Source organism: Eriocheir sinensis, chromosome 27 (assembly GCF_024679095.1).
Source record: "Eriocheir sinensis breed Jianghai 21 chromosome 27, ASM2467909v1, whole genome shotgun sequence".
NCBI classification, from domain to species: Eukaryota; Metazoa; Arthropoda; class Malacostraca; order Decapoda; family Varunidae; genus Eriocheir; species Eriocheir sinensis.
This window is the reverse complement of record NC_066535.1, coordinates 8,611,921-8,629,912: the sequence shown is the minus strand read 5'-3', so window position 1 is coordinate 8,629,912 and position 17,992 is coordinate 8,611,921. Positions and strand designations below refer to the sequence as shown.

Sequence of the window (17,992 nt, the reverse complement as noted above, 5' to 3'; positions counted from 1 at the left end):
ATGCCCAGAATTATCCAAGGTGGAATTCTTACAGAAAGTTTGAGCGAAGAGTTCAGCCTTAGAGACAGATGAGACGGCAGTGCTGCCGTCAGGGTTAAGGAGAGGAGGGAAAGAGGAAGAAGTGAAATTGGAGGAGATATTTTTGGCTAGGTGCCAGAAGTCACGGGAAGAATTAGAAGAAGCAAGGTGTTGACATTTTCTATTGATAAAAGAAGTTTTGGTAAGTCGGAGAATAGATTTGGCTGAAATGTAAAGGTCATAGTTAGCGGGAGTTCGAAGGCTCTGGAACCTTTTGTGAGCTGCCTCTCTATCTTTAATAGCACGAGAACAAGCATGATTAAACCAAGGCTTTTTAGCATGAGGAGTAGAGAAAGAACATGGAATGTATGCCTCCATTCCAGAGACAATCACCTCTGAGATGCGCTGGGCACACACAGAGGGGTCTCTCTCCTGGAAGCAGTAATCATTCCACGGGAAATCGGAAAAGTACATCCTCAGGTCGTCCCACTGAGCTGAAGCAAAATGCCAGAAGCATCGCCTCTTCGGTGGGTCCAGGGGATGTACAGGAGCGATAGGACAGGAAACAAATAAGGTTATGATCGGAGGAGCCCAATGGAGAGAACAGTTTGACAGAGTAAGCTAAAGGATTAGAGGTAAGGACTGAAGGGAACATACCCTACACTGAAGGGAGCAAGTCCTACATTTAAGGCAACATACCCTACATTGAAGGGAACATACCCTACATTGAAGGAAACATACCCTACATTGAAGGGAACATACCCTACATTGGAGGGAACATACCCTACATTGAAGGGAACATACCCTACATTGAAAGGAACATGCCGTACACTGAAGGCAACAAGACCTGCATTGAATACACTGTAATACACTGAAAGGAACATACCCTATATTGAAGGAAACATACCCTACACTGGAGGCAACATGTCCTACACTGAAGGGAACATTCCCTACACTGGAGGCAACATTCCCTACACTGGAGGCAACATGTCCCACACTGAAGGGAACATGACCTTCACTGAAGGGGGGGACTTGCCCAACATTGAAGGGAACCTGCCCTTCACTGAATGGAACATTCCTTACATTGAAGGGAACATGCCCTTCACTAAGGGGAACATGCCCTATATCATAGGGAACATACCCTACACTGAAGGGAACATTTACTACATTGAAGGGAACATACCCTACATTAAAGGAAACATGTCCTACACTGAAGGGAACATTCCCTACATTGAAGGGAACATGCCCTACCCTGAAGGGAACAGTACACAATACAATGGCATTCTACACATCTGAGCTTCATTTAAACATCAGAATTAACTTAATTCAATAATACAAAGAAGTCTGCTGCATCATAAATTGATGAGACTCGTTGCTGCAGTACCCAAGATCCGTGTCAAGTCGAGAAAAATCTCTAGATGTAGCCATACTGCATTCCATCCTCAGAGACTGAAAGACCAGGTATGTGCTCATGAGTATGCAGTGACAGTCCCCAATCGGATCAATGTGCTTAGCACCCTTGAGGACCTTGTAGAATTGTGGGATACCTTTTAAACATGATACTTCAAGCTGCAAAGGAGTTCACTGGAGAGTGTCTGAGATCAATTAGTGGTTGATGCCTTAGGTAATAAGTGCCAATACAGAATTATAGGATATTGCTGGAATGATTCTGTGTCAAATCAGCAATTACTTCATGAGACAGATTTGAGACTTATTACCTGCATAGTCTGTGAATGTCAGCTCCAGGTATATGGGCATGTGGCACACTACCCAGAAGCCAACCAAGTTCACCAGGTTGTTGCTGTCAAAGACAATTCTGAGTGGAGAAGGCCAAGGGGACACTCACAGAGTTAGTGGCTTGAGCAGGTTGACAGATTCTGCCATGAGGTACTGAGGATGAGAAGGGGGCCTGCATAGAGACTTGACTTGCCAGGAGGAACCCCCAGGCTTGGCATTGTAAGGTGGGCATAGCGATGTGCCCCCCTGGCGTATGTCCCCATTGATTTAGTGATTCGTTGCATCAGAAGTGAGGCTAAGAATACAATTAATTAGAAGCATAAGACTTTGAGTGTTTACCAGCTTGACAGAACAAGGAACAAGTCTCAAGGTTAAGAAACAACTATCTGCTTTTTCCTTAAGGGCAGAATTGCTTAGTAACAATGTATTCTCACTTCTCCACCTTTCCCACAAAGGTGACTATCAATTATTAATTCTTCATCCATTTGATAACACCTGTCATTAAATCATTTTCACATACCTTTAACTTCCATATTTGCATTTTTGGCATATATATTGTAATATTGTTTAGAATTATATACCTCCTACAGGATGATTAAAATACTAATAGGGAGTGTTATTGTTATTGAACAAGGATTATAAGCACAAGAATGCCATAGGTCCTACTGCAGTATGTTCCAAAAATGTGATTGACATGAATAACAAATGATGTGATTTCAGTTTGGATAGTTCAGAATGCAAAGTAGTTTCATTACATGTGCTGTTGTATGAAATACAAAATTAAAAATGAATGTAATAGTTGCCCATGATCCCTGCATCAGAATGGAAAAATGAGAATATATGGGTACTTGGGCTACTCAACCTGCAATGAAAATCAGACCTGTTAACCTATGAGGGTGTTGGAGTTGGGTAAATTGCATTACCCAAACACCTTCCCTGTATGGAGGGAAAGAAGTTGTCACACGACACTATGGCTTGTTACTTTGATGAGAACACTACTCCTGGTGTAGACAACTTACATGAAGCAGCTTGATTTCTCCACATCTACAGAGTGAAGAATGAGTTGCTGGCATTTATGGTACTACTTAGTACAGACTAACTTCCTTGACATCTACAACAAATGATGATAGCTGGAGAAGCTGAATGATGGAAATAAAAAATGCTGATGTCACATGTTTGTTTGTCAGTAATGAAAATATGATAGGTAGTATTACTTCAGCCTTGCTGATGACTGAAAGCAGGAATATAATAAATAGAATCATTGTGCATACATGTTTTATGAGTCATTCAATATTATTTTGAAACTGTGGCCGATTTTCACCACAGCTGATACGTTATTGCATCAGGGTTAACAAAACAGCATCTCATGTCATCACCATCATTTTATCCTATTCACCACACCAAGCAAAAAAAGGGTTTAAGCATGAAATATAAGATATTGCAATAATCAATCCAGTGAACAAGTGTTTTGATGATCTGGGAGACATCAAAACACTTTCCCCAGATCTTGATATCATGTGATGTCTCACAACCCAACAAAAGAACAGTTAATTAGAGAATTTAGAGCTTATTAGGAAAGTAACAAAGTTCACACATTTAGTAAAACAAGCTTCTTTCACTTAGGTTTTATCCTCACAGCCCTTCTATAGGCCATCCACTTTATGAAGGCACTTGAGGTGTGACTCCCTTGGGTCTCTGTCGGTTAACAAAGTTGCCACATACATGTCATAGGGTAAGTTTCCATGGCGGGATGGTGACCCGGTCTGAGCTTAAGTAACTCCACTTGGCAACATTGCAAAAATGTTGCACAGTGTTATGGAATTTATACAGTCACTGATTATCCTCAAAAAACAAACAATTCATAAAATCTATACAGCTCTTTATAGAATTAAATCTATATACAGTGTATTTTAAATTAATTTAGAAGTAATTTTCAGACAAAAATAAAATTATTGTTGGGAATTAAAGATTTGGCAATACATAACTGCATTTTTTTGGTCTTACCTAACCCCACCTACAGTGCCTTAATAAAATAGATGGATTGGTATAGTTTCACCTCTTCCACACCATGTCCTCTCCATCCTCCACTCTGCCTTATTCATCATTACAGTAAGCTTCTTATGCCTGTATTCACAAACGATTTGGCATCTAAGTACACCGGTTTGAAAAGGCTCTTGTAGAGGATGTTTGGATTTTCACGGGTGGTGTTATGAGCCTCATGGTAGTTTTAAAAGATCTCTGTACACTGAACATAAAAATATAATATGAGGACTTGACTAATCTCCTCTGTGACCTTGTAAAATATTCGTAGTGAAAACCCAATGTCTTCATACATAACTGATAAAGATATAAACCTATTTAGCAAGGATAGAAATATTTCCTATAACAAAAATCACCCCAGCGTGCATTTGATGAACATGCAAGTTTTCCATGCAGTTCTGCATTACCAAATATGTGAAAGATGAAATGTATGACATAAAAGATGAAATACCCATGTGAAATATATATATATATATATATATATATATATATATATATATATATATATATATATATATATATATATATATATATATATATATACACATACATACATACATACATACATACATTAGAGCCCCATTTAGCGCGAGAATTAGGTGAATGAAAGCGGTTGCACTAACTGAATTCGCGCTAATTGAATAAAGTAACCAATATGAAAAAAATTATTTGGTGCACACGTGGGTCTGACTTTTGGGTTTGATAATCACTCGCATTAAAAAAAAAAACCCTATGATTGGCTGAGCTCTGAAAACATGCTTGTGATTCGCTGGGAGTCCGATGACGTCATCGCCGGCGCTCATCTGGTCAGTGGCCTCGCTGCCTTAAGGCAGTATCACACTTGGACAACCGGCAACTCCAAATTTTCCGGGTGTGCATCACACACGGCCAAGGTCAGTTGCTCGTATCCACATCCACAACGTAAACAAAGCACTTTACCTGTATCAACATGGCATCGTCTGCTAAAGTAAGGGCTTGTGCCGCGCATCATGGCGGCTTGTGCTGTGTATCATGGCGGCTTGTGCCATGCATCATGGCGGCTCGTGCCGTGCATCATGGTGGCTTGTGCCGTGCATCATGGCGGCTTATGCCGTGCATCATGGCGGCTTGTGCTGCACATCTTGGTGGCACAAGCCGCCAAGATGCCAAGTCGTGGTGGCTGCTCGCACTAACTGAGGCTTTTGCGCTAATTAATTATTTTCTTGGTAGATGGTGGCTCGAGCTTATTGCGGTTCGCACTAAGTGGGGCTCTACTGTGTATGTATGTATGTGTATATATATATATATATATATATATATATATATATATATATATATATATATATATATATATATATATATATATATATATATATATATTTATAAGGCTGCCTATTTTGTACTTTCATTTGTATTTTCTGAGGTAATGTTGCATTTTGTAAAGCCACTAGAAGATAATGGGTTGAGTGGAGACATGGCTGGGTGCCTTTCATCAGCACATGAGGCAGTTGTGGCTCTGCTGGCAGCTATTGAATTGGTGTTTGATGTAGTGTCCATTAAGCCTTGAGGCATCTTGCCAATAGTAGGTATTGTGGACAAACCTTCCTTCAGAGGTAAATCCTGTTGCATTCTACCAAAACTAGGAATGCTTGGGGGCATTGCATCAGTAAAAGGGGGTATTCTGGGCCCAGGCATTGAGGACATGGAAGATGATGGTGCTCCTGGAAATTTGCCACTTAGAGGAGGCATGTCAGCCCCTGGAGGGTGGTACACCACCTCCACAGTGGGAGCAATGGACAGGATGCTACCAAAGAGGACATGCTGCACAACGGGATACTTGTGTAGCACCTGTAAATAATAAAAGATATTTTATTCACACCTGCATGATGGGCAAGGGTAGGAGTAGATAAAACTAATAGAGAAGATCTATTTGTATGGGATGGGGAGCAACAAGAGGACACAGAAAGAAACTCAAGAAGACAAAGTGCCTGAAGGGCATAAAGAAAATATAGTTTTCCACACAGTAGATGTGCTGAATTATGGAAAGACATGGGCAGGATAATCATCAAGTCTAAAATCTTTAATTAATTAAAAGTAAAATCTGATAGAAGGAGAGTCAGGGACAGGACCTCACAAGCAAAGCTCATTTCCTGCATATAACAACTTGGTAAATACACACAAACACTTCAACATTCATTTTTAGCTTTTTTTTTTAAGTTGCTAGCTTTTCCTGTTTTTGTTTAGCCACTACTCTGCCTCTTCTTACCATAGAAGTACTAAATGAAGCAAGACTTTCAGGATAAATCACTTGGAATGAGAGAAAGAGCTGAGAAACATGAGGAATATAATTACGGTATGTTGACTTAACAAATGAACCCACATTTGATATAGCAGTTGCTGTGGTCAAGCAGTTTGAGATCATGATGAGACATGTTTTAAGACAGAGTACATAAAAAGAAACAAATTTATTAAAGCTGGATTAAAATAATAATGAAAAAGTCATCAGGGAAAGAGATGTCTGATGAAAAAGAAAAGAAAAAAGGTCAGGAAACAAAACAAAAATTTAATTATGATGGAAAATATATAAAAAAGGTCACTAAAGGAGCAAATTGAAAGACCGGAAAAGTAGAAAAAACAAACAAAAAAAACTAAGGTCACCTTACCAAAATAAGTGTAGTTATATACAGTGCATTTTTGGACAGAGAGTGCTGGTATGAGTTATGGAAGCAGGATTGTGACAGTGATAATATATTACCTCTGCCTTGTACATCTTGATCAAGCCCTGATTAATTTTTGTCCAGGACTGGACACCACTGATGTTCCATAGTTGGTTAGAATGCTCAGCAAATGGCCCAGTTTTCACCTGTAAGGAGCAGATATATAACTGGGTTGTTTCAATTAAAAATGAGATGGAAAATTTCTGTGCATAGCAGATACCTACATTCAATGTCAAAATCATAAGACAAAATTAAACTAACAAGACTGAAGCCATTCAATTTAGAGCAGAAAGTATGACTAGATGTAAGATGTGTAAGATCTGGTTGGAGGAAGAGAGAATGGAGGAAATAATTGAGTTAAGTACAGTACTTATGAATAGTTATATGTAAGTTTAAAAGCATTGAGAGAAAGGTGAGGGAGGGAGCAATGAAGGGCACACAGATAGAAAAATGTGTGAGCATGGTGTTGAAGATTATCAGCAGAAATTTTGATAGATGTGGCACCTGGGGATTTCTAGTTCGTGAGTTACGTGAAAATCAACTGTTGTGATAGACATTCAATCTTATTTTTCAATAATATATTTGAATGTTTATTCATACAAAAAGCAACTCAGTCATTTGCATCGATAACCTAACATACAAGCACATGAAAATACATGCTTGTATCAAACAACATAGTCACATCATGATCGAATGATCAATCTATGTTTTTTTAAATTCGTATAATTCATCTCATTTCAGTTATATTAAAGATATCTGACTCTGCAAGTGCAAATAAAGGGTATTTTAATAATTTACTGCATGTAAATAATGATTAATATTTAAAATAATATGAAATAGTAAGTAATAACTGTTGAATGTTATGCTAGGATATTTCAAATATCATCCATGTTATTTACATGCAACACATCAAAATTCCTTATGTATAGACACTTGCAGATCCAGATATCACTTTATATACCTGAATGAAATGAAATGTGGGTATCTGAAAGGCTATAAGTTGTTCGAGTATGATCAGACTATATACTGTTTGATATACAAGCTGTTCTTTCGTGTGCTTCTGTGGTATATTATTGATGCAAATCGGCATGTTTGCAGCTCATATAATTGGGCATGAGGGTTTCATGTATACACAAACATCCAAATATGTCATTGAAAATATTAAGTTAATCTACACGCTATCACGAACTAACAATGTGCAAGTGCCACATCTACGTTCACGAGTGGACAGATGGAATGAAACGGACTATAGTTGTAAAAGTTTTGTAAGTGCTTTATGTCTATGGACAACAACCATACATTTGGAAAAAAGGTTAATTTTCTGTTCCTTTTTTGTTGAAAAACTATTGAATATAACTGAGTAAACAATTGTCATCTGTGATCAGATATTTTTTCTCCAGAATGTGTAATTCTACTACGGCCAGGTGTGTGGAGAAACAGCCTGCACTGCCTCACTCCTGTTTCCAACCCGCCTGTTCTCATCAGTGTTAAAAAGAGAGCTATTAATGCATCCATTGTCATAAATAAAGCAAGAGGATTCCAACAAAAACAAATTTTTCTAAATATCTTCAGTAGTTAGTTGTGGAAAAATTTGGAAATAAACTTTTTGCCAACTGCAGGACCTTCGGGCAGCCTGTCAGCACAGCCGGTGAGTCGACAATATCCTCCCCAGGCTTAAGGAGTTAATGATCATTCCAAAACAAACTATTTTATCTACTCTTATGTCAATGACTCTACTCTGCATTACTGGACATTGTAACAAAAGACCCTCACAACAGGATTTACAGTAAACCATCTATAAATCAGACTAATAGAGGGGACATTATCTGAAATATCCAAAGTTAAAAAACTTGAGTGCACCCAAGCAAAGCTGTTCCAGAGCTCACCAGCAATTCTGATTAATTATTGCATAAAGATTAAGACACCACAGGGGAGCTGAAGTTGAGCAGAGACGTATAATTATAAATCTATGCGTCTCAGGAATAGTGTCTTGTGCAATGTGGTGGTGAGGTGGTGAAGGAGGGGCGGTGATTGTAAACAGGGATGGAGGAAGCTATAAAGTTTGTAGGAGAGGTTTGGTGTGGAAGTAACAGCAACAGGAGTACATCATGGAAAAGTTAAATGGCTGAAGTGTGGTGCTCCGAAATGGTTGGACACACGGTGAGAATGACTTTATAAATAGAGTATATGAGGGCAGGATTGAAAAAGATGGTGTTAAAGGGTGACCACCAATGAAATGGATCAACAAAGTGGATGGCTATTGGAAAGGGAGGGTTGATAGGCAAGGGATGCTGAGGAGTGCCAGAGCAGGGAAAGTTGGAGACACTTTTGCCATAACCACCCCTTTGAGGGAAGCTCCTGTAAGGGAATAGTATGTCAGATGTAAAGGTAGACTCAGTTTATAGACTGTAGAACTCCACCAAAACAAAACAGTAACTCTCATGTAGACATAAGCCTTAAGCCATTGATTTAGTTTTGCCATTTAATTCACATTCATTATCAGTTCTCATTCATCATTTTCCAACATTCAAAGTTTTTTTTCCTTGGCTGATGCTATACTTTCCTACTAAGTTTCATGAAGAAATAATGAAAAGTTTTTATATATCCTACTTTGACTAGGAAATAATTTATAGTTCTTACATAATCCTACTAATTGACACAAACAAAACAAAAAACATAATCATCTTGCCACTGGCAGAAGTAACAAACAATTATATTCTCCAGTCCCTTACTCTCCATCTCAGTGCTGTTTTCCTTGCTATCTTTTACAAAGCAAATAAATTATTTCCTGCTGAGAGTAAATTACAGCCTATTGCTTCATTCCAAAGGAACAGAAGGCCAGTGAGGTGTGTGGTCTGCTTCACCTCATCTAACATTGAGTAAGTCTTGCTGATGCTTGAGAAATTAATGGCCAATTGCTCCATCTGAAAATAATAAAGGCTAGAAGTTGCATGTTCTGCATTACCTCCTCTAGTATTGAGTAACTCCTGAAGAGAGTCTATAATAACTATATACTAAAAAATGCAGAGCAGACTGATCATTTAGAAGGACTTACTCAGTATTAGATGAGACAATGCAGATCATTCACCTTCTTAGCCTTTCTGCTTTTGGAATGGAGCAATAGCCTGTAATTCTCCACAGGACATAACTTTTTTTTTTTTTTTAATATAAAGCGAGCAGCACTGAGGTTTAAGACAAAATGTTTCCCTTCCTAAATTCTCTCTCTAAATATATCCACCTCTGTACTTCCCTATTACCTATAAGCTAAACTGACCAATCATCCTCTAAAGAAATCAACTTACCGATAATATAAATTTGATACAACCAAGGAACATGTATTCATCTGCGTTGTCATTAACGATCTTTTCACTGCAAAACATTTCTGGGGCAATTTTGGGGTTCATCTGGAGCTGTGATGACCCCCAGATGAAAGGAATGAACTGGTAGTCATCCAGACTCCACACTCCCTGACTCCCTGCTGGCTCCATCTTGTACGTCATCTGCAGCTTACGACACAGCACAAGGTACCTGAGGATGAGACAGGATCTTGGTGGCAAATAATTTTAGCTAAAGGTAAATAAAAGCACAGGGATAAGTATTTCAGGATGAGGTGCAATGATGATGGCAGATAACTGTTTAAAGGTGAAAAAGGAACAGGGAAAAGTACTTGAGGATGAGATGTATCATGAAAAATTAAGCCACGGCAGAATGACAGCAGTACCTGTTGAATATTTTTGTGACAACTGCGACTGAATCCTCTTGCTTGAGGGCTCCTATCTTAAATACGCAGCTAAGGAACATGACGAATGCCAGCTCATGTCCAGTGCCATAGTCAATTCTTGTTGAGTTGCCAAAACTTTCCTCCAGATATATTGAAATCTCTTGGACTGCTGGATGAAACTCTTCTGGTAGAGCTGCCATAATTATTTCTCTGCTTTCCTGAAATATCGATCATTCCTAGTTAAAAAAAAAAAAAAAAAAAAAAAAAAGACTGGGAAACTTTCTATTCAAGTTAATTATTTATTTAGTTGCATTCAGAATAGATATACCATTTCAATGTTGCATATATAAAATGGAGTTACACATTCATATGAATCTCAAAGTATTGATTTCCAGAGCTGCTGTAAAGTGAGCAACTATAGTCGTGGTGCTTGAGTCTGAGGTGTGCCTTATCGTGCTCTGGCAACCTGTTGTCACATGGTGTGCTCAATTTCATGAATACCACATGACGGCCTACACAGAGGAAACAGTTGTCAATATCAATAATATGCAGGCAGCAATGACAAATACCATCAGTTATTATTATTAATGTTGCAGACAGCTGTCTTGTTATAAACTTTCCTCCCTGGAGAGCAGCACCAGGGCTATCTATTAATTATAATCAGCGACCTTATAAATTCACAAAACATCTGTCTATGACATTTTTAATAATTTGAAACTCAAAATCAATTATATATAATTGATGGTATTTGTCATTGCTGCTTGCATATTACTGATACTGACAACTGTTTCCTAAGCACTGACTATCATAGAGTATTCATGAAATCGGACATACTGTGTGATAGCAGGTTGCCAGAGCATGATAATGCACACCTCAGACTTAGGCACAGCAACAATAACTAATGGAGACTACTAGTAACATAGGTAGTAAGTTCACCAGCAAAAACATAAAAGGGAGCTATCAAAAGGCTATAAACTCATTCCTAATTAAGATTTTATCCTTTGCATATCAAGATATTGTGTTTGTTTCTAGATAGTAGTGACTTGGAGTAATGCAATGGTATGCTGAACATATTTATGGCTGGAGTGACACTCAACTATATCACTTATATCCTCCATTGGTCTCAGCATGTCTGAGTTAAGTTAAAATCTGAAGAAAATATCTATATGAAAAGTAGCATTCATCTAATTAATAAACAAATAAACTTATTGGCATAGCTGTAAATGTATATCAGTTGAGATTGAATACAGCTTTGTTGGAATATTACCATTTTAAGTCTTGCGTATAGGTCTCGAAAGGCTTTATTCCCGTAACGTTGTGGCTGGTCAATTGGGGGAATGTCGTCAACCCACTGGCTGATGGTGTCCAGTGTATTGAGAAGCCCTGAGATTACTCCGTTGGTGCCACATGCAGAGCTGTTTTTCTTGCCCTTGACAGCTATGTTCATAGATGTTATGAAACCCAAAATATCCTGAAAAGTAAGTAAATTAGAGGTAAATTTTAAGAATTACCATTCCACCTCCTCCACCTCTCCAGCCCCCACTACCCCCCAACACAAGACTGGGGACCTCTGGGGAACCGTGGTTTTTGGGGGGAGAGGCAAAATCACTCAAAAATGGGCTTCCAAAATTTCCCTACAAAATTCCCTAGTCTCGAAAGTAAGGAAAGTCCCTAACGCATACTCTTGTAATCTATTCCAATATAACCTAGCAGCTGCCGCAGCCGGTCTGTTGATGAGTGTCAGGCGTGTCATTAGATGCCCAGCAAAGTGGGCGCCGCCTCCCCACTCCATCCCGCGTTGCGTACCTACGAAATTTTTGATGGCCCACACTGCATGTCGAATATATTTAAACTACTCCAACCGAACTTTATAACCTAACTGCTAATAGAGGGGCTTCGCCCCCCTCGACCCTCCCCCTGTGCTAAGGAGGGCAGCTCTATCTGTCCGTCTTGTCAGTCCCACACTTAACACTCAACAGCCTAGAGAGCGTTATATTGAGAGCCTGGGAACCTATGGGGAATCTGGGTTTTGGGTGTGAGAAGGCAAACTGACTGAAATATGGGCCTCAAAAATTTCCCTAAAATTGGGAAAAATCCCCAGTCCCAAAACTTTGAGGAAAGTTTCCTAAATCTATTGTCTTTTAATCAGTTAATCTAATTTAACAACCTTGCAGCGGTAGATGCCGCTGCATCCGGTCTGCTGATGAGTGTCGGGCGTGTCATTAGATGCCCAGTGTAGGGGCGCCGCCACCCCACTCCATCTCGCGTTGCATACCTGCGTAATTTTCGACGGCCCACACTGCATATTGAATATATCTAAATTACTTCAACCGAACTTTATAACCTAACTGCTAATGGGGGGGGTTCACCCCCCTCAACCCCCCCTGTGCTAAGGAGGCCATCTCTAACTGCCCAACTTGTCAGTCACAGCTTGATGCGGCCACGAGGCACCAAGCGCATCCCATGTGACATGCCCGCGTCACTGTTCGAATATGGTGGTATTGAAGGGTCACATGGACTTGGTTTTGGGTTAATTGACGGCGCAATGTGGCACGAGGTGCCTCATGGGGGATACCAATAAAGAGGCTAAATAGTCAGTTAACACTTACTGAGAGGTGAAGTAGAATGATAATTTGAGGAGACTCAAGAAGACTTGAGTGTTGATCCCACCACCGTCCATCATGGCGGCCCGAGGAAGACTGACGTGCATACGTGTCAGTAGCGCGATACACCCACGCGTAGTAATACTTCATGAATGTATAGTCCTTTAGAATTATAAAATACAAATACTTGCGCCATTATTTGCTCTAATATAGAGAAGAAAATAACGTAGAACTCGTAAAGACCGTTTTATGTCCGAAATCGTAATGATCCATACGCGTTCTGGATATTATACTGACTTAGGAACTAGTTTCTGTGGTGTAGTGCTCAGGCTCAGTCTGTCTAAAGGGGCCTTCGTGAAACAACAACAATGGACTTAGAAAATCGAAGCCACCCAACTTTATAATTAATGAGGCTTGCCCCCCTGGCCCCTCCCCAAGGTAAAACGTATACGAAAATGCATTATAATAATAATTCTTTCACGTGCTAAATTACTATGAATATTGGTTTGGAGTGGTGATCCTTATGATTAACCATATTAGAAAATATTATAATCATTGAATTAAATGACTGCTAAATAAATACTCACAAGAATAGATGTATATGCATCTCTCTCTCTCTCTCTCTCTCTCTCTCTCTCTCTCTCTCTCTCTCTCTCTCTCTCAATGATGGTGATGAGGATGATCATCACTGTCTTCATTATGCTGCTGATGCTGATTAATATCTTTTAATACCATGTCATAAGCACTGAAAAGGGCAAGTGTGTTGCTAATGAAAAAGCACTTTACCAAATTTTGGCTTAAAAAAAAATCTAAAATACTGTTAAGTTACCTGATAGGCACAAGATTGCTCCCATTTCTTGATGTCAGTTGGATTGAGGACAGCACGCTTGGGCTCCTCAAATGTATGTTGCTCTGAAAAGGTTTCATTTCTTTATTAAAAATTTCAGCAAAATAAACTGCCTGTCTGCCAAATAGATTGCCTGTACCTTGGTCTTGGCCCAGGAGATCTGAGTCCCAAAGGCTTCACCTCCTGGTGTAGTGCCTCAAGACCCATCACCATCATTCAGTTATTTAGTAGTAAGGCACTTCAGAAATGTTCACTATATCTAGGTGAAGATAAAATACCGTAAAATTCATGGGAGGTATAGATGTTGCAAAATTAAGGGAATATATTGACAATTCTGTTCAGAGAGAGTCAGATATTTCTACAAAAGAAAACTGCATTGCTCTGAGACAAAGTCCCAACTCTTAACTTCTCTCCTATTTCAACTCAATCCACAGTGAATAGTGAAATGGCTAGCACACCTAGCCATGACTCCACAGGATTGGGATGTTCGTTTGTCTTTTTACACCAATGAGCAATCAGGGATAATTTTGGTAAAAGACGTTTCATGATCATTGGGGTTCATTATGGTAGAAGACACCTCAAGCTCATTTGTGTAAAATGACATTTTGCTCACATTGGGTTAAAAGAAATGTCACTTTATCCTAGATAACGTTGGGGTAAGGTTGGGCCACAGTGGTATTAAAAGACATCATTTTATACCAGTGACACTGTTAGATTCAAATCATTTCAAAGGAAAAATAGTCTGGATCTGGATGATAATGCGCAGGGCACCTATCAGGTACATAACACGCATATTTGTGTTGGCTGTTGGGGGGACCGGGGAGCCAAGTGTGCAAGGGAGGGAAGTGAATTCAGTGTCATTGTTGGGGTTAGTGTGTTGTGGTGACAAGTGAACATTTTCACTTCTAAGGGACCCGCAGAGGGCCACTCTCGGGTAGCATGATATGTGGGGATTGTGCGGGGGATTCAAGGGGCCAGGACAGGATTAGGATAAGGGTTAGGATGAGGAAAGGTATTGGGATGACTATGGAGTAATACTTTCTAAGAAGTCCGCCTCCCCCTCCGCCACTCCAGCCCCCTTACCCCCCAAGACATGCCTAAGGAACTGTGGGGAACCGAGGTTTGGGGGGGAAGCCAAAATCACTGAAAAATGGGCTTCCAAAATTTCCCTAGAAAAATACCTAAATTAAAGAAAATTCCCTACATGTGGGGGTGTCCAGGGGGGGCACAGCCCCCCTTGGTTAGGAGGGGGGTCGTTAGCAGGTCGTAAAGTTCAGTTGGAGTAGTTTAAATATGCTCCCCACAAAAAAAACACGATTTTCCGGCACATCACACATGTGGGGGGGTCCAGAGGGGGCGCAGCCCCCCTAGGTTAGCAGGGGGCGAGGGGGGCTATAAGGTTATAAAGTTAGGACTTTCCTTACTTTCGAGACTAGGGAATTTTCCTTCATTTAGGGATTTTTCTAGGGAAATTTTGGAAGCCCATTTTTCAGTGATTTTGGCTTCCCCCCCCAAACCCCGGGTCCCCACAGTTCCCCAGGCTTGTCTTGGGGGGTAGGGGGGGCTGGAGTGGCGGAGGGGGAGGCGGACTTCTTAGAAAGTATTACCCTATTAACCAGTGAGTGTGGATTTTTCTGAATGAGTCTACAGTGAGGGTTAATGCCAAGTTTTGAGACTAACCACAATCAATAACCATTGTGCCGTTCGTCAAGACACCAGAAGACGTGAAACTACTACACTGCTGGACCACTGGGCTGCACGGGAATCATTCAGAGCGCATGTCACGTTTACTCGTTAGGTTTTCTTCTTCAGGGTGACACACCGACACGGGTTTGTTTACTCAGCTTGATCTTGATCTTGATCTTAATGTCACAACTTCACAAGTGACCTGGAAGGCTGGAATTTCTGCCAGGCCACTTTGTAACGGCAGCTCCTGTGAAAAGAAAAGAAAAAAAAAAACATACAGAATAGATAGTATCCTACATAAATTGGACAAAATACTATTCAGATAATTCCAAGCCTGGTCTTATTAGTCTTATAGCGGCTCTCCTTGGTTTCTTCGTTATTTTTTTCCTGTTTTGTTCTCCAGCTCTTATTCTGTGTTTTTTTTTTATTGTATTTCTCGTGCTGTAAATGACCGTGAAATGACAAGTAGTGATACAAATAATTCTCCGAAGACTTCAAAGACCTCGTATATCTACTCTATCATACAAAAAATAGCTACGCTCGAGAATCCCTACGGAGATCTTAAAGGAAAGAGACAACAGTAATTAAATATATTCAGACAGATTAGCGTTTGTGTAACTTATGAACTGGTGGTGAATCTCAGGATCAATCGATCTGGGATAAATCTATATTTGCATAAAAGGGACGAATTAAGTGTGATCAAGCCGACATGGTACTACTGCTCATATATTTAGTTGAGCTTTTTCAATATTCTTTAATTAAAAATATTCAATTAAAATATTGCCTAACTTTTTTTCATAAATCAACTGACAGCTAGGATGGGAGCCGATCAACATCAATTAATATATGACTGTGTAACCGCCAAAAACTATAGGTACTACGTTTATTATTTGGCCGTGAATTACATATATAAAATGCCATCACTATATATATCGTTATCAGACTAATCCAAAGTCTCCTTGGACTAATCCCACGCCCTCTGCCGGATTGACGTACTGGACCAGCGTAACCAGATTGTTGTACTTAGCGCGATGCATTTTCCGATTTCTGATCCATAACTACTGGAAAAAGCACCAATAACTAACGATTTTAACAATAAATTTAATTGAATATCATTATTTGGGTGGGTGCATCAGTTATGGGTCTGAAACTGACATATGCAATGATCTTTCTCTTCTTTTGACTTGTTCCGCTTTGTATCGCTCCTCCTTGATTCATCTTCACGCTTATATACTTCACTCTGTACATTAGCTACGTCACTGTGCACCGAGCTTTATTTTTCTGCACACTTTTCTTACACAGACTTTTATAAGCATTAATTTATTTTATTTTATTTTCCTTTGTTTTCTTCACTTTAGCTTACTCTAGTCTTTCTTTTGCATTGCCCTTTCCTGCCCTTTTGTTTTCTTTTTACTGCTATACTTGTTCTTCTCTTATTTCTCTTTTACTGCCGAGGTCTGAGTTGTGAGTACGATAATCTGGCAGCACTGGGCTGGACTCGAACTGGGGCTGTATGTTGTTGTGGTGTTGTAGGAATCACCTCGCAGCCGCAAAATAGCTCGCATGGAGAGGTTCAACTCGCTTACCTTTTCTATATTTCACTCACCGCTATCGTTTACTCGTCCTGTTTCGGCCCTTTTACATGGCACAAACATCAGAACAACACTTCTAATCCAAAGAAGGCTTTATAACAAACGAAGAGGGCAGATTTTAGAAAGAATTACCCCACGTTGATGTTCACCTAGTTCTTGCTTGTTTGGTATGCTGGTTTGGTGTGTTGTTTCCTTGTGGGCGATATTAACCATCACAAAAGATCATGAGTGGACAAATTAAAACAAAATCAGGCAAATTCAGATGTTTTCCTGTTGTATTCCCCAGTGCGCATGCGTGGTGGGCAGCAGAGCGACTTATTTCGGCGAGGAGCTATTTCTCGCAACAGTGGCGGTGACATGTTGAGCGGGCGGCCAGCTCCCACAAAATGACGGACTCTGCTCAAATGGAGGCGATAGAGAAGGAGTACCGGGACATAGAGGAGTCCGGGGCGTGGAACCAGGTGTACCAGGTATGGAGATCTCTCAGGGCGGCGTAGTTGTGGCGTGAGAGGCGAGGTGGCCGCCGCGGCAATGTGTTTACCTCGGCCCCAGACCTGAATTTTCCTAGGGTGGCGCAAGTTTGCCTTATTTAGCAGTTTGCGCCGCCCCAAAACGTGTTACTCACTTGGTTAACTTATCCTTAACAGGTTAACAGAAGGGTGAGTATTAAACAAAAGAAAGGCCGGGGTAGCGTACATTTTATTACGTGTAAGACATGGACAGCGTTTGCCGAGCAGTGGTCAAGTAAGGAGAATTGCGTGGTCGTGTTCTCATCATTACTATTTGACGGTAATGTGTTGTTACCCGTCAGGTACAGGTGGACTCCTGGTGGACTTGTGGGGGTATTGTTTAGTAGTCATGAGCAGTCTTTTCAGAGTGACTTCATTTCGTGGTACAGCAAGATGTTTTTTTACACTGATATAGGTTTCACTGGGTAATGGTTTTGAAAGTGCTACAGTAAAATTATTGTAGATATTGCTGTGTAAACTATCTGTCAGAATGAATAACAAATTCTGCAGCATAAATTGTCCTTGTTTTGTCCCTCAGATGGC

The 17,992-nt window shown here is 40.0% G+C and overlaps 3 protein-coding genes across 8 annotated transcripts in view; 2 read left to right on the top strand and 1 right to left on the bottom strand.

The window, feature by feature from the left end:
* LOC127004281 (uncharacterized) lies at positions 1-2,230 on the top strand. Its single transcript, XM_050871843.1, has 2 exons — positions 1-19; positions 917-2,230. Exons 1-2 carry the CDS (start codon positions 1-3, stop codon positions 1,312-1,314), a joined length of 417 nt encoding a protein of 138 aa, XP_050727800.1. The 3' UTR covers positions 1,315-2,230.
* An 889-nt stretch (positions 2,231-3,119) lies between these two features.
* LOC127004077 (serine/threonine-protein phosphatase 2A activator-like) lies at positions 3,120-15,571 on the bottom strand. 2 transcript variants are annotated; one of them, XR_007757613.1, is made up of 8 exons: positions 15,343-15,571; positions 13,645-13,727; positions 11,480-11,683; positions 10,213-10,430; positions 9,794-10,019; positions 6,530-6,637; positions 4,682-5,622; positions 3,120-4,651 (listed from the first exon to the last, which is right to left on the bottom strand). XR_007757613.1 is itself a non-coding variant. In XM_050871395.1 (7 exons), exons 1-7 carry the CDS (start codon positions 15,356-15,358, stop codon positions 5,167-5,169), a joined length of 1,311 nt encoding a protein of 436 aa, XP_050727352.1. In that variant the 5' UTR covers positions 15,359-15,571; the 3' UTR covers positions 3,120-5,166. The 2 variants fall into 2 exon arrangements, 1 of the variants encoding a protein (XP_050727352.1); XM_050871395.1 differs by having other exon boundaries at positions 3,120-5,622.
* A 1,674-nt stretch (positions 15,572-17,245) lies between these two features.
* LOC127004076 (tyrosine-protein phosphatase non-receptor type 2-like) overlaps positions 17,246-17,992 on the top strand; it is a 71,607-nt gene continuing 70,860 nt past the window's right edge. For 4 of the 5 annotated variants that reach the window (XM_050871391.1, XM_050871392.1, XM_050871390.1 and 1 more), the window contains exon 1: positions 17,246-17,410. In XM_050871391.1, the coding sequence (XP_050727348.1) occupies positions 17,327-17,410 (84 nt within the window). In that variant the 5' untranslated portion in view covers positions 17,246-17,326. The remainder of the gene's footprint in view (positions 17,411-17,992) is intronic. The other variant, XM_050871393.1, reaches the window with a different exon arrangement.